The sequence below is a fragment of the Solanum dulcamara genome, chromosome 7, assembly GCF_947179165.1.
Source record: "Solanum dulcamara chromosome 7, daSolDulc1.2, whole genome shotgun sequence".
Classification (NCBI taxonomy): domain Eukaryota; kingdom Viridiplantae; phylum Streptophyta; class Magnoliopsida; order Solanales; family Solanaceae; genus Solanum; species Solanum dulcamara.
In genome coordinates this window covers 2750826-2775244 of record NC_077243.1, presented here as the reverse complement: position 1 = coordinate 2775244, position 24419 = coordinate 2750826, and the positions used below count along the sequence as shown (strand labels likewise).

At 34.1% G+C, this 24419-nt stretch overlaps 2 protein-coding genes and 1 long non-coding RNA gene across 4 annotated transcripts; 2 read left to right on the top strand and 1 right to left on the bottom strand.

Annotated features, from left to right (window-relative positions):
- Positions 1–1541: 1541 nt before the first annotated feature.
- Positions 1542–4924, top strand: LOC129896276 (protein DUF642 L-GALACTONO-1,4-LACTONE-RESPONSIVE GENE 2-like). Its single transcript, XM_055972134.1, has 3 exons — positions 1542–1642; positions 3416–3931; positions 4050–4924. The coding sequence occupies exons 1-3, from the start codon at positions 1564–1566 to the stop codon at positions 4574–4576; spliced, it is 1122 nt and encodes a 373-aa protein (XP_055828109.1). The 5' UTR covers positions 1542–1563; the 3' UTR covers positions 4577–4924.
- Positions 4697–6952, bottom strand: LOC129896277 (uncharacterized). Its single transcript, XR_008767931.1, has 3 exons — positions 6853–6952; positions 5987–6080; positions 4697–4784 (listed from the first exon to the last, which is right to left on the bottom strand). It is a non-coding gene; the product is annotated as an uncharacterized LOC129896277 (long non-coding RNA).
- A 12769-nt stretch (positions 6953–19721) lies between these two features.
- Positions 19722–23682, top strand: LOC129895267 (cytochrome P450 734A1-like). Of its 2 annotated transcripts, none has more exons than XM_055970951.1 (5): positions 19722–20102; positions 20459–20682; positions 21142–21386; positions 21972–22365; positions 23149–23681. In XM_055970951.1, exons 1-5 carry the CDS (start codon positions 19826–19828, stop codon positions 23572–23574), a joined length of 1566 nt encoding a protein of 521 aa, XP_055826926.1. In that variant the 5' UTR covers positions 19722–19825; the 3' UTR covers positions 23575–23681. The 2 variants fall into 2 exon arrangements, with proteins under 2 accessions (XP_055826926.1, XP_055826927.1); XM_055970952.1 differs by having other exon boundaries at positions 19752–19964; positions 23149–23682.
- The last annotated feature ends 737 nt before the right edge of the window (positions 23683–24419 follow it).

The window sequence follows — 24419 nt, the reverse complement described above, 5'->3', positions numbered from 1 at the left end:
CTTCCTCTCCTATTCCCGATTTCTCTTGTTCACGTTCCTTCCTTCTCCACTAAACACGTCCATTATGTACAGTTATTTTTAAAAAAATAAATTGAGGATAAAATAAAAGAAGAACTTTGATGAAATTAAATTTCTGTAATATATATAGTATGATCAGTTTTGATATCATTATTAAATTATTTGTATCATATACAGTATATCTACGAGGATATTAGTGTCCTCATCTGCTTGAGATCTTTGCAACTACCTTTCTAATTAATGAACCAAACCAAACATTATATTATATCCAGCTGCCACAAGCCATGTGCTCAAAGCCTAAGCTAGGGTGCCATCTTTGAGGTTCTTTGTATACATTTCTTATGCGTCAACTTCTTTTGGAAAATTTCATTTTGCTATTACAATGTATTTTAATTATATAATTAACTTTTTTACAGGAGATTTGTAAATAAAACACAAGAATATTTTGTAATTTTATTCAAATTAATGATAAGTAGGAATGGTAGATTATTTTCTTAATTCTTTTTCCAAAAAGAAGAAGAAGAAATGCATGCAAGCGGGTTGGCAGAACTTGATTTTAACTTAAACTCGGTATTTATATATATATAAAATAATTTAGTACTTATAAGTTATATATTAATCTATTTACGTATCATAGATTAAAAATTTTGTATTCGTCTTTGCCCACTCGCAGGAGAAACATAAGATGCCAAAACTTTATGGTGTCAACTAAATTTGCAATTAAAATAAGATAAAATAGGGGGTATATACATGGATTATATATTTGCCATGAAAATCAAGTGAAACGCAGTATGTCCGTTAAGGGATTAATATGTTAATACGTGGCCTAAATATTTTCTCCAGAAAAACACAGTGCGTAATTTTTCAATCTTTTATTGATATATGAAATATGCAAAAGGATCATAATGAAAATGTCAAGGCTAGCTACCCTCTGGTTGACCATCAGATAAGACCTTCCTTGACTCTAATTCCAATTACAAGGTAAATTAATTAAAAGATAATAATGGAAATTCAATATAAGCACGCAACAATAATATTAGTAGCTCTTAATTCAAGATATTCCATTTGCCTAAGATCAAATCATGGCTGTCATTAAACGTGCCAGATGCTTGAACACAAAATTATCTCCCTAGATTGCTTTCAGCTTAAATCAAACATTATTGGACATATTTTTTGGTTAAATAAAAGAATTTTATACTTTTAAACTATTAATTGACCTCAGAAACCTTTATACCTTCATAATATTCCTTTTAAAAATGAAGCAAGACATTATATATTCCGACATTTTGCGATTACTAAGGATATTGATTAGTTCTATTTAATTAATTTATGTTTTACTTTATTGGCTTTGTTCCTCAGCATGGAAGTGCACGTGCAATCTCTTACTTCCTTGGACCAGCTACGAAAGAGCAACATGCTGGTGGCAGTCACCGTAAATTCCTTCAATCTAAGGGGTATTTTTACCAACACAAATTCATAAAGCCAGTCGAGCATTTGTGAATTTTCGTCAAACTATCATATCTCTCTCTCTTTCTTTCTCAGTATATGAAAATGAAGAAAATGGCAATAATGAATATAGTGCTGCTCTTTGCCACCATAAATGTCGCTTTATCTGTACAAGACGGTATGTTTTTTACTATTTTTACTTAACATGAAATTATATTGTGCAAATAGGAAAAAAAACCGTTATATATAAGCTGTGTAATCTCTTTCTTTACGTTGCAACTTTAGTTGTCATGTATGATATTTTAGTGTTTTCTTTTTTTGAATCTCGTGTCACTCTGTGTTTAACGTATTTGTGACATGCAATTCTGCATTTACTCGCTTTTTAGTCGTTTGGACATCTGGAATTCTAATTTTGTGTCTGCTAAACTTTAGCTGTGAGCTAAGTTCTGTAGCAATGATAGATACATATATACAAAGAAAAGATCTCCAGCCATTCATTCAGAACAAATCGTCGATGCAATTCTGAATCAACTTCTTATGATTTACTGTGTAAATGAGTGACATATATATATTTGAACATAGTTTTCTTCATTTTTGAGCTGCTTCCTAGAAGATCTATGATTGAATATCGCACACAGCCAAACAGACAGATAAAGAGGAAAGAAGATGGAAAAATTTGTCAAAAGAAGAAAAGAATACTATGATGGGTGTGGTGAAATTAAATAAAATAATCATGGACCGTCCTACTTAGAAGGCAATTAATGCTAGCAAGATAAGATAGATGCAGGGGTTATATCTTCATACGAGATTTTGGGTATTGTTTTCATGAACAAATTTCAGCTGTTTGCTTAAAGACGATTGGGGCAATAACTGCTTCAGTATTGGGAATCGGAATAATATATTATTTCCGTCTTTATAAAATATTCACTCCATTTATGTTATAAATTGTAGTTTTAGCTTGAGAATTAAAAAAATCCACTCAGCATTAAAAAGCAAGAAGTATTTTACCAACTTATCCACAAGTAAGCAGCACTCCTTTCGTTTCATATTAATTATCCATCATATTTATAAATTGCTATGTAAAATTACTTGCCAACTTATACTTTCAAAAGTAATTTTACCAATTTATCCACAAGTAAATAGTATTTCTCCATCCTATATTAGTTGTCTACGTTACTATAAATAGTTGTTCCAAAATATTTGTCAATTTACACTTTCAAAAAGTAAGTTTGCCCCCCTTAATTTTCTATTTTACCCTTACAATTAATTCCTTTTTGAATATGAAAACAAGTTTGTAATTGTTTATGATTTCTTAAAAGTTTGTAAAAAGAAAAAGGGCATGAATCCATATATAGCGGTTGCCAGCCCCACATCAAGGTAATTTTTAGTACCAGTCTTTTGTCACACTAATAATTAATAAACATTTTATAGAATTACATATATATCCTCTCCATTTTTCCTAGAAATGAAATAGAACAATCAATTCAATTTCCCATAAAGTATAAATGTCACTCAACAATTTCCTAAATTACATCCTGAATGCGTAATTACCCAATTGATTTTTTTACCAAGTGTCACCTCACATATTTAATTGGAAGATCCAGCCTTGCCAGTTGCCACCGATCTCCCGACACCAAGTTGCCACATCATATTCTCTACCCCACTTTTGTTTTTTCTAATAAAATAGTGGAGTATATATGGTGGTCCAAACCGGAAAACACAGCTGGTAAGCTTTACTAATTTTGGTTTTATTCCTCATGCAAGCCATGTTACATGAAGTTATTAAGGCACAAAAATGAGAAAAACAAAAGTACTTAATACGCTGGTCTTACTTTATTCACGTGATTACTGAAACAAAACATGTGATGTGATCATCCAATGGCAAAGATTAATAACTTGAAATAAATAATTGTTTATATATATGTAACTTTTCTACCTTGTGGTTGATCAGGATTATTGCCTAATGGCAACTTCGAGCAAGGTCCAAAAGCATCACAAATGAAGGGCACAAAAGTGACAGACCCACACGCAATACCCCACTGGGAAATATCAGGCTATGTAGAATATATTAAAGCAGGACAAACACAAGGTGATATGTTGCTTCCAGTGCCTGAAGGAGCTTTTGCTGTTAGGCTTGGGGAAGACGCCTCCATCAAGATCAGAGTCGCGAATGTCACTAGTGGGACTTTCTACTCTCTGTCTTTCAACTTTGCTAGGACTTGTGCGCAAGACGAGAAACTCAACGTGTCGGTGTCGCCTAATACTGAGCCTAATGACTGGGGAGTGCTTCCTATGCAGACTATGTATAGTAGTGATGGTTGGGACTCCTATTCATGGGGTTTCTTAGCCCAAGCCAATGAGATTGAAATCATGTTACACAATCCAGCAGTTGAGAAGGACCCAGCTTGTGGCCCACTCATTGATTTCATTGCTCTCAAGGCTCTGAAAACCCCACATAGACCAAAAGGTAATTTCCCCTCATCTCTCTTGTCCAAGAACATATAAGTTGGGAGACCATGTGAAACTTTTATACTATGTGTGTCTAAAAGTAATACTTCAAATGCTAATGCATAAAATGAAAGCAGGCAACATGTTGAAGAATGGAAACTTTGAAGAGGGTCCATATATCTTACCCAACACAAGCTGGGGTGTTCTAATTCCTCCAAACATTGAGGATGATCACTCACCTTTGCCCGGATGGATGATCGAATCTCTCAAGGCAGTAAAATACATTGATTCTGAGCACTTCACCGTACCAGAGGGCAAGCATGCCATCGAGCTTGTGGCTGGAAGAGAAAGCGCAATAGCACAAGTAGTGAGGACTCAGAAGGGAAAAGTGTATGACCTTATGTTCTCAGTTGGAGATGCGGGCAATTCCTGCCAAGGGTCAATGCTTATAGAGGCATTTGCTGGAAAGATCACTTTGCGAGTCCCCTATGAATCCACAGGTAATGGAGGATTCAAACGGGCCAAGCTTCGGTTCACAGCAATTAATGAGCGCACCAGGGTCAGGTTCTTGAGCACATACTATCACATGAAGAGCGATCACTCTGGCTCCCTGTGTGGTCCTGTGGTTGATGATGTGAGATTAATCGGAGTTCGCCATCCATAGATCAGTTAATTACTAGTAATATAGAAGCTTTGATGGTTATTACTTAATTTGCATCGCTTTTTCTTTCTTCTTACAGCATTGCTTATGCGAGGGAATGAGTTACTATTAAATGTAATGTTACTATAGCAGAGATGATCCTTTCTCCATATTGCAAAAGAAATTAGAGGGTTTAAATCATTTAGTCTTCGGTGTCATATCTTCCATGTACCTACAAAATTTCAAAAATCAAATAAAATTACCTTCATGAATCTGCTCCCTCTGTCAATATTTAATTAAATCAATCCAAACTCTATATTCTTTATATTTTGATATATAGGTAATTCAAACTGGCAAAATCTATCTTAGACTCCGAAGAAGAGATAAATCTCAACAAACCATTGCCACATACTTAACAAGGTACGTTTAAAAAATTAAGCAAGGAGCACACACATTTTTCCTTACTCTTTATCCATTCTAAATTGCTATTCTAGTCTGATATATCTTATCTAATAATGCAAGTTAACACCAATTTCTTTTCTTGTTGATTTGTTCGGTCATCTAAAACTGAAACTAACTTGATCTGGTCCAATATTCACTAAGAGAGGGAAATTGAAATACTTCTTTCTATAGATTACTTAAGTCATAAAACATAGATCAGGAGGATAGGCTCCTCCATTATCAAAGCCGGCAGCTACTTCATTAGCATAAGGCTGTGGAAGTTGATCACTCAGTTTTCCGGGTCGAGTGAACATCCCACCTTCATCATTAGGCCCATCCTCAATTTCTGCCACCATGGCCTTAGTTTCTTCCTCAATTCCTCAATGTATGCCTTTCCAACAAGATCACAATAGAAATTTTTGACATCGAGTGACAATATCCACACACTTGGTGACCTTGATGCATCCTATCACACCTACAGAGCCCCCCTTTAACTTAAAACAGAAGATTGATATTTCTTCTATAGATTGACAGGAAAAGGTTAAGCAGTATGCATAGTAACTACACTTAGTTTTATGCAAATAATCACACCATTATTTTCATTACAGGAACCGATTGCTAAAGAACTAGCTCAACCAGATCTCAAGTAAACAAAAATTGAATGTCACAGCAGAATCTCCAACAAGCATTATTATATCACAGCACACAATTAACTTAGGAAACATGGTCATAAAAACTGAGAAATAACTTCGTGAGGCCAAGGATAGCTGGACTCCAGTATAATCAATGGTTGCAAAGCTACGGAGCCCAAAGACTCCAGTACTTATAACTGCAATTGCTCTGAAAGACTTTAAGACTGATAGAACGTCCAAGCATGGATGGAGGTTCATGCTATGTAACAAATCATAGAACAATCTAGTTGGGCCATATATTTCTACAGCAATATAATTTGCAAAGCAGCAATGCCAATGTAAAGAACAACAACGTCACTACCTAAGCAGAAACTAGAACAATCCCGCAGCTTTGAATGATGAATGGACTGTACACTAGCAACAGAACAGCACTTGCTCTTCTTAACAAGATACTCCTGCTTCAAATATAAAGGGATTACTAAAATTTTGAATTTGAAAAAATAGAAAGATATATCTCACTCAAATTTCACACTGAGCTTTTGATATATGTGTCCCAGAACTAATCCAAAGAAGGAGGATATTCAAAAAAATCAAACAAGGATTCCCATCATTTCACTCTTAGCAAGGGAATGGAAAATTTTTGATTTATCTAGTTAGAATGGATTGTTAAAAAACTTTGTAGGCACAGGGTTGAAGAAAATTCAATGATATACATATGTTAATGCTAGCAGACAACGCAAATCTAATTACAAAATTTAATGAATCTGAACCAGAACAATGTAGTGCTAGTTTTCATATAATTTAGAATTTCAAGCACTATTCCTTCGTTAAAAAGAAAAATATAACAAACAATTGATTAAAACCGGTTACAACAACAACAATTACATCTAACATTGAACTAATTGGATCAGCTATTTGAAAATTCAATATGCATTTAGCTCTAATTGAACATCTTTCATTCCAATACCTTATAGGAACAAATTAGTTCTCTAACACTATCAGATCTCATCTTGTAATGGCGAAAAATGCTTATGAATTCAATATACATTTAGCCTATTTCTGCATTCAACATGTTCGAAGTTGTTTAGTAAGAAAAATAACTAATAACGAACACCGCCGATCATCCGAGAAGCAAAAACTATAAGCTAAACCTCCGAGACATGGAAACAAACTACTTTTGCAAAGTTGCAATTTCCATAATCTTCGGAAACAAAAATGTCAGTGTACCGTGTTCGATAGCTGGAAGTCGTCTCTCCGGTATGCTGCTCCGGCAACTACAGAATTGATCCTTCCAAATCCTAAATTGAAAAATAAAATCAAAATATTCAAGTTTTGCCCAATGAATGACAGTAAAGTGAAACCTGGACTCGGGTCAATTTTAAGCCCACCAACTACTTCAACTAGGGCCTAATTGTTACACTGGGTCCAATGGTTATGTGTCCTTTCTTTGGACTTGTTACATTCGGGGCATCCAATCAATCTATGGGCTTTGCAACATTTTGATCTGCTAATTTGCGCAATTTTAGGTCACTAAAATTACGCGAACAAGCAAATGCATGCTAGCTAATTACAACAACAACAACAACAACCCAGTGAAATCCCACATCGTGGGTCTGGGGAGGGTAGAGTGTACGCAGACCTGACTCCTACCAATGTAGGACGGTTGTTTCCGAAAGACCCTCGTCTCAATAAAAGCATAGAAAAAGGTCAGACAAGAATATTAGAATAAATAAGTAGATGACGAAAACGTTCCAAACAATATTATAATCAAAGTACAAAAACAGTAGATATTATTATTGGATAATAACATAAATACCATAAATAGCATACATCAGAGTACAAGAAATCATAGTGCGTTAATACACCTACGAATAAGAGAGAATAAAATCATTATGTACTAGTCTTCTATCCTAATGTGTGTCCTCCACACCATCTTATCTAGGGTCATGTCCTCGGTAAGTCGTAAATGCGCCATGTCCTGTATGATCACCTCTCCCCAATATTTCTTCGGCCTACCCCTACCTCTTCTAAAACAATCCATGGACAGCCTCTCACATCTCCGCACTGGTGCATCTAGGACTCTCCTCTTCACATGTCCAAACCATCTCAGTCGCGTTTCCCGCATCTTGTCTTCCATCGAGGCCACTCCTACCTTTTCTCGAATAGCCTCATTTCTAATCTTGTCACTCCTGGTATGCCCACACATCCATCTCAACATTCTCATCTCGGCAACCTTCATCCTTTGCACGTGGGAGACCTTAACTGGCCAACACTCCGCCCTATACAACATAGTTGGTCTAACGACCACTTTGTAGAACTTGCCCTTAAGTTGTGGTGGCACCTTCTTGTCACATAACACACCGGAGGCGAGCCTCCATTTCATCCACCCTGCCCCAATACGGTGTGTGACATCCTCGTCGATCTCTCCGCTGTCTTGCATGATAAAACCAAGATACTTAAAACTACTTCTCTTCTGGATGGCTTGGTCCCCGAGCCTAACTTCCGCGTCAACCTCTTGAGGTGTCTCACTGAACTTGCACTCTAGGTACTCTCTCTTGGTCCTACTCAGCTTAAATCCCTTAGACTCCAAGGTGCGTTTCCAATCTTCCAGTTTATTGTTAACTCTGCTACGAGTCTCATCGATGAGGACTATGTCGTTCCCAAAAAGCATACACCATGGCACCTCACCTTGAATTTGTCGCGTCAATACATCCATCACCAAGGCAAATAGGAACGGGCTAAGAGCTGATCCTTGGTGCAACCCCATCATAACTGGGAAGTGTTCTGAGTCCCCTCCTATTGTCCTTACCCTGGTTTTGGCACCCTCGTACATGTCCTTGATCACCCTTATGTACGCTACATGTACACCTTTAGCCTCCAAACATCTCCATAGTATCTCTCGTGGGACTTTATCGTAAGCCTTTTCCAAGTCGATGAACGCCATATGCAAGTCTCTTTTCCTCTCCCTATATTGCTCCATTAGTCTCCTCATAAGGTGGATGGCTTCTGTAGTTGAGCGTCCCGGCATAAATCCGAACTGGTTCTCTGAAATAGACACGCCTCTCCTCACCCTCATCTCTACTACTCTTTCTCATACTTTCATAGTATGGCTTAGAAGCTTAATACCTCTATAGTTGTCACAGCTCTGGCTATCCCCTTTATTTTTGTAAAGCGGGATCATGATGCTCGATCTCCATTCTACGGGCATCGTTGTCGTCGTAAAAATGACATTAAATAACCTAGTCAGCCAGTCCAAACCTACTAAGCCCGCGCTCTTCCAAAATTCTCCAGGGATCTCGTCAGGTCCGGTCGCTCTTCCCCAGCGCATCCTACGAACAGCATCCTTAACCTCATCGACCGTAATACTCCTACAACCCCCAAAATCGTGACTCCTTCCTGTATGTTCCAAATCTCCCAACATAATTTCTCTGTCTCCTTTGTCATTCAAAAGTTTATGGAAGTATGACTGCCATCTTTGTTTGATAAGGGTCTCCTCTACCAATACTTTTCCGTCTTCGTCTTTAATGCACTTCACTTGATCCACATCGCGTGCCCTTCTCTCCCGAGCCCTGGCTAGCCTGAATAATTTTCTGTCCCCACCTTTCTCTTCCAGTTCGGCATAATTTTCAAAAGCTGCTATTTTTGCCGTTGCAACCGCCGACTTTGCCTCCTTCCTCGCTATCTTATACAGTTCTCCATTTGTCCACTTCTCCACCTCATCCTTGCTCTCCATCAACTTAGCATACGCCACCTTCTTTGCTTTCACTTTTCCTTGCACTTCTTTATTCCACCACCAGTCCCCTCGATGCCGACTACGACTGTCTGTCGAGACTCCTAGCACTTTCTTTGCTACAACCCTAATATAACTAGCTGTCCTATCCCACATATCGTTCGCATCCCCACTAGTATCCCAGGCCCCCATATCCTTCAATTTCTCTCCCATCTCGAGGGCACTCACCGTTGTCAAACTCCCCCATCTGATCCTAGGTCGTTCTTCCCCGACCCTCCTCGTCCTTGTCATCTTTATCCCTAAATCCATCACTAAGAGCTTATGTCGGGTTGTAAGGTTGTCGATCGGGATGACCTTACAGTCTTTGCACAAACCCTTATCATCCTTCCTGAGGAGTAAAAAATCTATCTGAGTTTTAGCCACTGAGCTACGGAAGGTTACCAAGTGGTCTTCCTTCTTTGGGAAACTCGAGTTGGCTATCACCAATCCGAAAGCTCTTGCGAAATCCAACAGTGCGGTTCCTCCTCCATTTCTGTCCCCGAAGCCAAAGCCCCCATGCACATCATCATACCCTCCCGAAATAGATCTGATGTGCCCATTGAAATCCCCTCCCACGACAAGCTTCTCATTAGGTGGTATGCCTCCTACTAACTCGTCCAACTGCTCCCAAAAGCGCCTCTTATCCTCCTCGTATAAGCCCGCTTGCGGCGCATAAGCACTAATAACGTTCAACGTGATCCCTTCAACGACCATTTTAATCGACATCATCCTATCATTGACTCTCCTAACCTCCACCACCTGATCCCTTAAATCACTGTCTATTAAAATGCCTACTCCATTTCTATACTTTGATTTACTAGAAAACCAAAGCTTATACCCGTCTGCCTCCTTAGCTTTAGAGCCGACCCATTTTGTCTCCTAGACACAGGCTATATTAATCTTCCTCTTCTTTAGAATCTTAACCAGTTCTATGGATTTACCCGTTAACGTCCCAATGTTCCAAGAACCTATTCTCAGTCTAGACGCTCCTTTAACCCACTTACCTCTCCTTACCCTCGTCCCCGTCCACTTAGTTAATATAATTATAACTGTTGAAAGTTTATATTTTTGTCTTTGTATAAACTCGTTATTTCGAGTTTATACAAAAATAACTCAATTATCCGCGAATTATACAAATGAAGCAGTTTAAACTATAGCTACAACCCGTAAATATGCAAATTATAGCTAAGAAACCTAATTATGTTTATTATAGTGGTTATTTACGATATTTTTTTGTCCATATTTTAAATATCATACAATTATAATCCTTGAAAATTATTTAAAATAAAAAAACAAGACTAACATCAAATGTTTACAAAATTTTAGACTATAGTCTAACATTTTCTCATATGATTTTTGGCTTTTTTCTAAAGAAAAAATAATCTTTAAAATCGTAGCTTAAAAGGTTCATAAATTACAATTAAAAAATCATTTACTAAATAACTATCACACAAATTATGTTTTGATCTTTTAAACATACTAGTCCAGGATGATCATGTCACCTAAATTCGAGCAAGATTTCATATAGGCAATCAATAAATTCTAAAATCATAAGGTAAATTATTAAAAATTACACGTTCTCCTTTTTGTTTTATGTGAATTCTTTCATTCATCAATAATCTTTGTGTTTCTGTGTGCGCAATCTGTTCTTCTTTTTTTTAAAAAAAAAAACAAAAAAAAAACTTGTCTGTTTTAGAAAAATTTCTTTATGAGAAAGTCATTTTCAAGCATTTGGTTGTCATAAAGTATTTTTCTAAAAAAATATTACAGAAAACATGACATTTCTCATTTATTACCGAAAGTAATTTTCTTGTAATTATTTTACCTTTTAATTTCATATTAAGAATTTTCAACAATTTCACAAGCTAAGCCTATCAAAGCATTACTTTCTCTGTCAAAAAATATTTATCAATTTTTTATTTACACATTTCAGAAGAAAAAACATTGGAGAGTTTTTTTTGACTATTTTATCTTTATTTGTACTTATGATATAACCTTTCTTTATTTAATATCTACTATATTTATGTGCCATAATTGAGATGCTTAATTTGTAGTTGAATTCTTAAAAAATAATTAATTTTGTTTTAAACTTTTAGAATGATAAGTTTTTTAAGATAAATATTTTTAATAAAAACGATAAGTATGTTGAGATGGAGGGAGTATTACCTTTTGAGTTCTCCTTAAATTTTCCATGTTACTTAACTATTTAGAAACCTTTTTTTTTCTGTTATAAAAACATTCCATAGGCAATGTCAAAACATTCTTTACTTTTTCATTTTGTATAGTTTATCTCGTAATGTACTTCATGGAATTGCAATGTCTTATCACAAAACAAATCACTTTTTATTAATAGGATCTGAAACTCCAGCATTGATAGATTAGCTTCAAATCAGAGTTTTTTATGAATTCATATTTTGAAGTTTATGAATTTCTATTATACTTTCAAGATTAAGATAGAATAATATTTATATTTAAATCAATTATATATATATATATATATATATATATATATATATATTTTGTTAATTTCGTACTACAACAATATGATATGAATAAAAATCAATAAATTCACGTGAATCCACCACCTTAAGGGCTAGATTTGCCTTACTCAAATCCGATCGTAAGTACCAAAAAGTAAGGGTGTAAATGAATCGAGTTGGTTCGGATTTTTTACAAACTAAACCAAATTATTTATGTCGGGTTATTTAATTGATAAACCAAACCAATAAATGTCGGGTTTTCGATATCAATTTTTCTCGGGTTTTTCGAGTTTTTTCGGGTTTCTCGGATTTTTCATAGTATCTAATAAAAAGAACAGAGCAGTGCTTCTTAAAAAGAGTTCTAGTACCAAATATCAACATATAAGATGGAGGCATAACATTGTTTGAAGTTTTAACTTTATAATATAACTTTATAAGATGTTTTTTTTTGTATATTATTTAGATGAGATTCTCAAGTCCAAATCTAAATGTAAGAAAGAAAATAAAAATTATGAAAAAAATTTAAAAAATATTTATAAATTATATTTTAATAAATATTTTTATGTATAACATAATTTAAAAATAGTATATCTATGATCGGATCGGTTTGGGTTCGATTTGACTTTTTTTTAGTTAAAACCAAACCAACCCTATAATGGTCGGGTTTTTTTTTCCAAACATCAAACTACTAGTCGGATTTTTTTTCCAATTTAATTCAATTTATCGATTTGATGTATTTATTGATTTGCGCTGTACAGCCATACCAAAAAGTATAGAAAGAAAGAAAGAAAGAAAGAAAGAAAGAAAGAAGTAGGCACAATATTGTCTCTTTAAAACGTCAACTCCTATAGCTACATACGCAACTTTTGCTTTCTGACTCCAAAATTGCCAAAGGGGAAAGTATCTATAGATCAATGTTTGTGGAAATACTGCTCCACTTTTGACAATTTGGGGTATGATTTCTCATATAATCCCCACTATGTGACCCCAATTTTAATCATCACGAGTTGGAAAAGAAAAAAAAAAACTTTTTATTGCTGTTCCAAAATATGTATATATAGTAAATATTAAAAAGTCATACTCAATAGCATATTAAGGATAAAAAGTGGGCGTCCCGGAAACGCGGGGATTAAAGAGCAATAACACGCAATATTTGACATTCCAAATTCCAAACCGGCAACACTAGATGGACCACTTACATTCTTTCTACTCTCTCTTTTCTTATTTTTCATCTAGGGTCCATATTCATTTTGGTTAGGCCGGAGCTATCTTGTGGTTAGAGTTCATCCAAATTTTCTTCGATAGAAAATTATATTATCTATATATATTTTAAATAATTTTTATGTATATATAAAAGATGTCGAATTCACTTCGGTTAGTCCGTCTACTTCTTTAGATTTTAAATCTCATTCTAAAAGTCATGATTTCGCCACTAATTTTGAAATTCGATTAATGTGCATTCGCATGAGAATAACTATTGTCACTTCTTTTTTTATTTTGATAGTTTTTGCAATTACATGAATTATATCTATTTAATTATAACGTTTCCTATCAAATACACTTTCATACTAAACATTTCAACAAGAAACCTCTTATTATAAAAGAAAGAATACTTATTTTTATCCCAATCCACTTCAACCTTTCGTAGTCCTTTTTTCAAATAGACTTTGAAATATTTCTTAGTTCTTATTACTTCTTGTCAACAAGGGACAATTGGAAAGATTCATATCTTTTGTTACTAATTGGTTCCACATTCTATTTGATTGTAACCCCTTCAAATTCTATTTGACCCTATGTTTAGGTGAAATTCATCCCCTATTTTAATAAGGTCGCGGAAAGAATGCCACCAAGCTCAATCAATCAATTATTTGACATAAACGATTCATGCTTTCTCAAAGATTTTCCAATAACTTATAATCTCCATGATCCTTAGATATTTAGTTGATTAATTAGTTTAATCAAATTTGAAACTGTTCCAATTTTTTTCTTTAATTAGTCCGTGAAAACGGATATCTTCAGTAACGTACTATGCATACGTTATTCTAGAAAAGGTATTTTAGTCCGTGAAGTAATTAACTAATTAATAACGTACATATAAGATCCGGGAAATTATATTATAGACAAGGAATGAACACCATTAATGATTTATTGCTTCATGCAAAATTACAAGCTAATGAGAAACGAAATATAATAATTAAATTTTCTAGGCCAGAAAACACGGCCTAAAATGAAGAGACATTACAGCAAGGATGGTTTATATGAGACAAAACATTCAGATATACAGCAGCTTTCTTCGCATTTTATTTTTAATTATCAATTTTTCTGCCTAGAAATTAGTAAAGAGTCCTAAGCTAGTAGTAGGTAGAAATTAGGAAAGCTGTTATTGGACCAGTAGTTCAGTATTGTATAATGTAGTAAATGTAAAAGATAAAATATTTTAGACATGTTGAGAAAAGGTGATCATTATTCATGAAAGAGGAGAAGCCATATATGTAGGTTAAAAGTGGGCAAATTAAAAGGGTACATAGAAAATGGGACAACATGATGCAAAAACAAAGTTGTTACCCTGGTCGGTAGAAACAGACAACTATTCCAACTTTATTCCAATTTTATTTTTTTTAAGAAAACCTTACCCTTAACGTTATTCAGAACATTGGAGCTAGCTACCACTATTTAGTTTAGTGAGCTAATTTAATTCTTTCTTTCTTTGATTTCTTACATGCACTCTCCTAGGTTATCCATGCTGTCTTTTGTTATGCTCTTGTTGGTTTGTGCAAACATGCATAATAATCTTCTTTAATATTACTTCTTTGATTCATAATAAAGTGACTTTTTAAAAATTTGAAACACTAAAAAATTACAAAATAAATAATAATCCTATTTGTTAATAATAATGTACTGCATGCGCATTGTGTGTTTTCTTCACTAAATATTAGTTTATGTAAATTAAAATTTTGGATTGGAAATTCTTATAGTCTGCACGTCTCCTCCACTACAGCTGTACAATGTGTTAGCTAATAATTAGGTTGAGCTCCCAGCTTTCTCCTGTTCATATGAAAGGAACAAGCACTACCCTCTTACATGCCTAATTTACGTAGGCTTTGCGTCTCACACACATGTGTGCCATTTTTTCACTATGAAGTCCGGGGAAAATGAATATCCGCATACCTTACGTACCCTTACCTATTAATAGAACGTATGCCTATACCCAGCATACTTTATGTAATTTTATTTTTGTTCCTTCATTAAGTAAGCAACCCAGTTTTTTAATTATGTTGCAACAACTATATTATTCAATTAGATCCATCTTCCTCCGCATTTTAGGTTTTTTTTTTTGTAGGAAAAGATATTTTGCATATATTAGTTAAACATTAGTACACAGGAAACATTGGCCATTGGCCTGTCGAGACCCAGTGGGTCAGAGTTACACAAAAAGGTGTAATGTGGCGGATACAAAACTAGAGACAGACTTTAAGTCCTACGCTATTTTTAACGTCGTTACTATTATTAATATTACAATTTGAACACAAACTACAAGGTCAGGGGAACAACTGTTTCCTTGCAAGGTCTCAATTTAGCAAATGTACCAAAAAAGACCAAATAGCTATAGTTTTCACATGTTTAATGTACTAACCAGTAACCACTTTCATTGGACAAAGGCGACATCTCCAAATGCTTATTCTTTCTTTGCATGAAATGAGCACGTGACATCACATTCAAAATTTCCCTATTGACGGTCCAAATTTTGAATAGCCTCAAGTCCAAACCAGCAGAGGAGGAATTGCTACTTATTACACTGTCTACAACTCCCTTTCATGTATTATATGCATTGCTTCATTTCCACTCAACACAATTGAAGTTAAGTTGGCCTCTAATATTAATTAGGTTTATACCACTAACAATAATTAGGGAGTGCTAGCTAGGACTATGTAGGTCATCTATTAGAGGGGAGCATGACTATCTAGATCTCATCTACAAGTTTAATTTATTAGAGAAATTACACTTTTATTTATTTAATTATATATGTTATGTCTCAAACCATCTACTTAGGTGAGAGTTTAATTCTTTTTTACATATATGAGCTTGACAAGTGAAAAATATTTTTTTCCATCCCCTAATAATATTGAATTATGTAGCGGCGCACAAACTCGTCTAAGAGTTTGAGTTATTAAAAAGTGAATTATTTGCTACAGCTGATTTCTCATATCGTCACTCAACTAACAATTATTATTTCAAAAAGTGATCAATCACCTTTCTTCAACAAAGAAAGTTAGTTGAGTAACAATTTGAGAAATCAACCTATGATTAGTATTCCTGACTTGCTGGGTTGAGTGGCATTTTTTAGCATCCATCGTCAACACCTCCACACCTGAAACAGATGTGATGTGCTACTCGCGGGTGTTTAACCTATGGTTTTGCCATTATCAATCGCGAATAACTCTCAGTTGGTCCTCCCTCATGACCTAATTATTAGAAACACCATCCTTATGATCAAGCAAGTTTTATCTTCGTATTTCTTGAGGGATATATGATACTGACCAATAACTTCTTTGGATTCGTATGTAGAAGCATTAAATTAAGTGGCACTAATATTAGATTATATCTCAATTTAGTCTTCTTTAATAAATTCTACCAAAAGATGGGGAAAAGGGAGAAATAATCTCTCATATATCTTCTGCTAGAAAAAAGGATATTACATATACTTGGATAGTCTAATCTTCCTATATTATCTTATTAGTCGAAAGGATCTAACCTCCAAAGTTCCATCAACTAGTACTACACAAAGAAACTAAAAAGGAACATATAGTTACGGATTAGAATAGTTATGAGATGTAGGAGATAAAAAAGAACATTATGGAGAGGTGGACCAATGAGAAGTAAATGGCCCCGACATGGCTTGCTACTACCAAGACAAGATTAAGGGAAACGCTATAGAGTGGGGCACCTATGGTTTGTTACAATCAAGGCATATCCCCCCCGCTAACATCGAGTGCTAATTTTAAAAAAGGAGAAGAGCCATCAACAATAGACAGCCTTCTTTTCTTTTCCATGTGCCCAAATTTAAGTGCAAACTTCCAAAACTAAAAACCAATTCTTCCTTCTCCTTTCAATTTCCCCTTAGCCAGCTACCTCCTTTTGAACCAAAAACCAACTTTTAATAAAGCACTCACTAGTCCTCCCAACCAAATTAAACCCTTTCTTGTTTCTTTATTTTTCATAATGATGGAAATTGTCTCAAAATACCGATAATCTCTATGAATGCACGTAAATTTTAGCAAAAAATTAGATAGGGAGGTATATATATATGGGGAGGTAGAGTCTACCCAGGTCTTATTTCTTCCTCATTGAGATAGAGGGTAACGACAACAAAATAATGTGATGACCGCAATACAAGCGACACATGTCGATATAAAAATCGAAAAACGAGAAACCATGAGACACAAATACCTCGATAATTTCCGCTCGTTAATACATAGAGTTCAATCTCGACTTAGAATAATCAAACGCCCATCACGAGTCACATGGGCACCCCCACCAGGTAGAATAGACAAAAAGAGGACCGCTATTGGGAAATATCTTCTTGGTCGTCATCAAAGAAGTTGACGTCACCTTAGAATGGAGATGCCAATCTTATACAGAAAATACCGCTATCTAAAGTAACCTTGAAAAGGTCAAATCTTTGATGATTTCATCATCTATGATTGAGTTGCGAAAACATATCTTTCTTCTCTTTTCAAAGATGGGGCTGCTAGGCCCCTGCTGGCCATCGCAGGTTTCATTACTTTTCTTCCATTCCGCCATAGAAGGAAAAGGATATCGAATGATCGAGCCCAAATTATGTGATTGAATAAATCCTCCTGCGGGTCAAGGGCGGACGGAGCAAAAAGTGGAGTCTTGGTTAGAGCCAGCCGCCCTATTCTATTACAAGACGAACTCAAGACTTGAAGTTCATGTATTTTCATAGTGATAATCTCAAATTAATTTACGATAATAATTGAATTCACAATCAAATATTTTAAAATTTTAATATATAATATATGATACGAACAAAAGCTAATAAGTTCACGAAAATCAATGAAAGAAGAACTTAATCCGCCCCTGAGAATTATGGCAGCATTGGCTCTATGGATTTTAGTTTTAGGGGGCGGGGAAGAAAAGAGGGCGTGATGCCTCAAACGTAAAAAAAGGAAAAACATAATGTCGCTGGAATTCACGAGGATTTATTTATCCTAGCGAAACTCTTGTATATATTCACATGAATGGTCCCGCATTTTGACTGAATTTAATATTACCTCTATTTAACCCCACATGACAATACATCAAATTTAAAATATAAGTCCAGAATTTCAACTGAAAGAGAACTGTAGAAGTAGTAGTAGATGTCAGTGGCTTTTGCGTGCATAAATGCAAATGATCTCTTTTGATCAATAATTGTGATAGCTAGTAGTAGTATATTTTACTTGTTTACGGTATTGGAAACATTGCCTACTTTAATAGGGTTCAAAACCTTAATTAATTAGGTAGGTAAAGAATTTATTCGAGGGATTATTTTTGATTGGTGATCAATAGGTGGGGGATAATAAGTTAGGTCTAAAGTCATCGTAATAGTTTGAATGAAAATGATTGAAAGATATATATGTGGAGTACCCCTAGTTAGTTGATTCATATTTCATATATATCTACCAATCCTTTTTTGCCTCTTTTTTTCTCTTGAAAATGAAATGAATCATGAAGGTTGTCTAGAGGCGTTACTGTATCACTAGACGCATAAGGATGAAGAATCACATGATCCTTTCTGAATTTGCGGAACGTAACCCCCTATTGGAATTTGGAACTAGGGTCAATGCGCGCCACTTGTTAACATTGCTTAAATTTGGGAAAACATGCTAAATTGCTAAACGGTTTTTACTTAATTTGGGTGGTTCAATTGCACAACTCGCTAAATTCTTTTATAAATATATATATATATATATATATATATATATATATATATATATATATATCAAAGAAAAAAATCTATATAAATACTATGCCTTTTTAAAAAAAATGACGGGTGAATTTGGACTGTACTTAGTTCATATTATCTCAATTTTTAGATGAACTAAATTTGAATAGGTAAAAGCAAATTAAATTAACAAATAGATGAATTATTAATTCATCTAAACTTGATCAAATTAAGGGAATCATATTTTCATCGATTTAATTTTCCACTCTTTATTGTATTTTTTTGGGTAATTTAATTTGCCACTCCTTATTGTATTTCTTATGCAAAACTTTACGTTTTCTCCTTCCTTGAGTTTTAAGATCATATACTGTGTTAACTGTTAAGTTGCCAAGTTAGGCTGTTAACGTACCCGGCTCCTCGCATGCCAATTGGGACAGGCATATTGTTTTAAGTTTGAATTTAAGTTATATACATTTTGAGTATAACTACTTTTTATATTAATAGACAATTTTTATTTACCATTGTAAGCAATCTTTTTATTTTCAATATTTAACATATAAATATAAAACATACTTTAAATACTGTTTGATAGTAAATATATATTAATTATTTAGGTATATAATTAGAATTTCATGCATTCTTATTGTTTTTGATGCTTCAGTTAGTTGTTATTCTTGTTTTTTTTCACTATTTTCAAATTTGGCTTTTTAACTACTATATTTCTTTTACATACATTTTTTATATGCCTTACTCAATTTAAGTGATCTATTGGGAACAACTTCTCTATACACCATCCTTCCTAAACCAAGATTACACAAGTATGTTGTTGTATTATATAACTTAAATTGTTAATTAATTTGGAAGGAGCTATAAAACCGGACAACCTCAATATTTCACCTTGTAGTCTTCTTATAAACAAGAGAGACAAATTAAAGAAACACCCCTCTCTTTCTCTCTCTCTCTCTCTCTGTAATATAGGAAAAATTGTATCAAGCAGTGGTGCATATGGAAGCCTTGTGCTTTCAGTGGTTATGTGTTGTTGTGTTTTCGTATGTGTTACTATTGTTTGCACAGAAAGCGTTCGTTCATCTCTGGTGGACACCAAAAAGAATTCAAAAACACTTCAAGAAGCAAGGAATCACAGGTCCTAAATACCATTTTCTCTTTGGTAACCTCAAGGAAATTGCAAGTTTCACTACTACATCTTGCACTTCCCCTTTTACTTCTCATGACATTCTTCCCACTGTTCTCCCCTTCTACCATCATTGGAAAAAAATCTATGGTACCTACTTTTTCCAATTTTATTTCTCTTTTGGTTTCATATTACACTATCGGGTCATCTGAAGGATATCTTACCTACGTTTGAATTTTGTAAATGTAATAGTGATTTAAAATTTAACGCTTACTTTATGATCTCAACTTTTCTTTCCGTTTCTATAACTCTATGTATATTTTGGAAGTTAACTAGCAATGGGCAATCCGTTGTTTGGATCGATATATTCGAATTGGCTGAGTTGTGGAGTATCCATGTCAATAACGTTTACGTTATTTGTTTGCTAGCTCAAAATAGACTTTTGTCAAGTACTTGACATCTTTCTAGTTTGATTCTACTTATAACTTATTTTTGGTGTATCTCAGGTTCAATATTTGTTATATGGTTTGGACCAACGGCTCGGGTCACCATTTCTGATCCAGCTCTCATTAGGGATATATTCGTTCTGAAATCAGACAACTTTGAGAAAAACGAGTCACCGGCACTTGTCAAGAAGCTTGAAGGTGATGGTTTACTTAGTCTCAAAGGAGAAAAATGGGCTCACCATAGGAAGATTATTACTCCGACATTCTACATCGAAAATCTGAGGGTAAGTGATCTTAATATCGACTTAACTCAATGTTAACCCTATTGTTTTTTAGATTAGTGTACTCAAGTTATATACTTTATTTTTTAAAGGGTTGATTTCTATTATGGTCATTCAACCAATAGTTATTATTTTTAAAAGTCATCTCCTTTGTTAAAGAAAATTGAATCCAAGAAAATAAATCGTGACTTTATAATATAATAACTATTAATTAAAAGATTATCTGACAAATAAAACTCTATTTTCAACTTATTACTAATTCTACCTTTACAGATAATCACCTCTATTTATTTGCTATGTTCTTCGGACCCTTTGAAAATATCGTGTATGTCAATTCTTCCAAAAATAGTCCATCAAGAAATTAATGCGGTAATATTTTTAGAAAATCGGAACAATATAACGAATTTGTTTTTTTCTAAAAAGGAATCTAAACTTCTATTTATCTCACTTTCCTACATATAGTTAATGATTCCCATGATGGGGAAGAGCATGAGGGAGATGTTAGACACATGGTCAAAAATGTCAAACGCCAGAGGAAAAGTAGAAATCGAAGTCTCAGAAATGTTCTCGACATTGGCAGAAGATGTCATTACGCGTATTGTGTTCGGAAGCAGCTACGAAGATGGTAGAGCCATCTTTGAATTACAAGCACAACAAATGGTTTATGCCACTGAAGCTTATCAAAAAGTGTTCATCCCCGGATACAGGTGTATACTCACTCCCAAATTAATGATTATATATATATATATATATATATACTGTCCTCCTAAGATCTCCCTATAACATTCATCCTCTTTAATATGAATATTTCACTAGTCATCACATCATATTTTTGTGTCTTTACCTTGGTATAGCTTTCTTCTCTACTCAGAAACTGATTTTTTTGAATTGAGGGTCTATTGAAAATAATTTCTTTACCCCACAAAAATAAAAATAAAATCTGCATATACTCATATTTTCCAAATTCACTTGTGAAACAATACTATTGAATTTTGTATATTAAAATAAACGATGTTGTTATAATGAAATTAGAGTGTTATTTATAAAGATAAAAATAAAATCTGCATATACTCATATTTTCCAAATTCACTTGTGAAACAATACTATTGAATTTTGTATATTAAAATAAACGACGGTGTTATAATGAAATTAGAGTGTTATTTATAATAAATGTAACCATAATGAATGAGAATAACGCGTTATGATTTGGTAGTTAGTGGTTTGTGCAAGAATCTTGAAACAATATATTGTGAAGTGAAAAAAACAATTGTTTGATGTATTGTGTTGGACAGATTTTTGCCTAGTAAAAAGAATAGAATATCTTGGAGATTGGATAAAGAAATGCGAAAATCTTTGATGAAGCTGATTGAAGAAAAGAGAAAAATATGGAGTGATAATTATTATCAGGTGTTGCCAGAAGAATGTCCGAATGATTTATTGGAAGTAATGATCAAAGCAGCTACTCATGAATATACAAATACTTCAAACATCACTGTTAATGACATTGTCGAAGAATGCAAGACCATCTTCTTTGCCGGCAAACATACCACGTCCAATTTGCTGACTTGGACCACCATCTTACTGGCCATGCATCCTCAGTGGCAGGAATTAGCACGTGAGGAAGTTTTGACTGTTTGTGGAGCACGTGATCCTCCCTCTAAAGATCAACTTTCCAAACTCAAGACGGTAAGTATAAATTAAAGTTAATAATACACCATATAACTTTTGTTTATTCACCGTAATTATGATTTTTCTTAAACAACTAAACATTATTATGAATGCGGTAAAAGCAAATGGAACCAACTTTAATTTGTTCTTAGAAAAGAATAGTAGTCGCTGCCTTGCAGGCATGATAGCTGTTTGATCAATCAGATAATTTTTCACTTTATTTATATATTTTGTCTTACACACTAATTAAGACAGAATTGTTTAGCTTTTTAGTTTAAGAAGGGGACTTTTATATCGAGGTAATCCTTAATTAGCCACCAATAGTATAAAAATATTAATGATAATATTCTTACTTTAAAGCTTTATTAAGTCATTCACTTAACTAGTAAATACCTCAAAAGGTCACATAACTATTTGAAATTATATAGTAAAGTCATTTACGATCCTTATAGTTAAGTGATCTTTCACGATCCTCATAGTTAAATAACCTTTTGAAATACTTACTCTTTCACAAATTTATATATATGGATCCCTAAAGCTCCCTCCCTATGTATATTGTATTCTAATTATTGTATTATATACATTATTAATACTGATGTATCCTCTACGTAACATTTTACTTATCAAAAGTTGAAGGTTACTGCTTACTGGTCTATGCTTGCCACAAGATACCACCGGTATTCTATAACATGTTTTTAATTATTGACCTACCAATGTAAAAGAAAATTAACGGTTTGTGGTATAGAATCAAACTAATAAATTAAATTAATATTTTTTGTGTAAAACTTATGATTTTGGCAGCTAGGAATGATAATTAACGAATCTGTCCGGCTATATCCACCAGCAGTGGCAGCAATCAGACGGGCCAAAACTGACACACGATTGGGAAATTTCACATTACCTAGAGGGACTGAGCTCCTTATACCAATTATAGCAATTCATCACGATCAAACACTATGGGGACGAGACGCTAACGAATTTAATCCCGCAAGATTTGCTCGAGGAGTCGCACAAGCAGCGAATCACCCCATGGCGTTTATGCCTTTTGGACTTGGCGCCCGACGATGCGTCGGGCAAAATTTAGCAGTGCTACAAGCGAAATTAGCAATAGCTATGATCTTGCAACGGTTCTCGTTTGATCTTTCTACAAGTTACCAACATGCTCCTACTATTTTGATGCTCTTATGTCCACAATATGGTGCTCCTATAATATTCCAAAAGTTGTAGTTGACATGCATCCTCCTTATATATAATCTATAGTATGTGCATGTTTGTATAAAACAAAATTTTCCAGATCAAATGTTTTGTGTCTATAATCCAATTTCTTCTCTAAAGTAAACTAGGAGTTAAATTTTTTTGCAGTATCAGAGGCTCAATTATTAGGCCCAAGCAGAGGCCCAAACCGTCCCACATATACAGGGAACAAGAGAGCTGTCCCACAATATTCCGTAGAGTTGTCAAAAGGATTAATCTAACTCGAAGCCTTACGGGCCAAGTCGATTTAGACTGCTCTAAAATTGGTGTAGTAAAGTTCACCTAAACAGTAAATATATCAATAAAATGTCACAATAATTGAGTCAGGCAAATAGGATAGATTTATTGACTTTTCTTGAACCTGGACAGAGAACCCATTAATAGTATAGCTTTCGGCTTGAACTTCTTCAACTTTAATCATTGATCTATTTTCTGGTCTGAGAATCAAATATAATCCTCATTAGGGAACAAAAACAAAAATATAAAATATTTTTGCTAGACAAACTGTTACGATTCAAAAATCGAGATCACGATTGCACACATCCTAAAATTCAATCTAATGTGTGAGCCTAATAATAAATCTCATACGAGACTTTCAAAGGTGAAGCTAGGCCACAAAAGAAACGAAAAGAAGAATAACGAACAAAAATATCACCTGATTGACCGACCAAGTATAATAAATTAATCAAACTTATGAAATAAATTAAAGAACGCTTCTACCTACATACAGAAAAGTCTCACTCCGATATCGATGCTACCAATTTATATAGAACGGCGTAAGTAAAGTAAATATATAGGGACAGTTCAATATCACATAT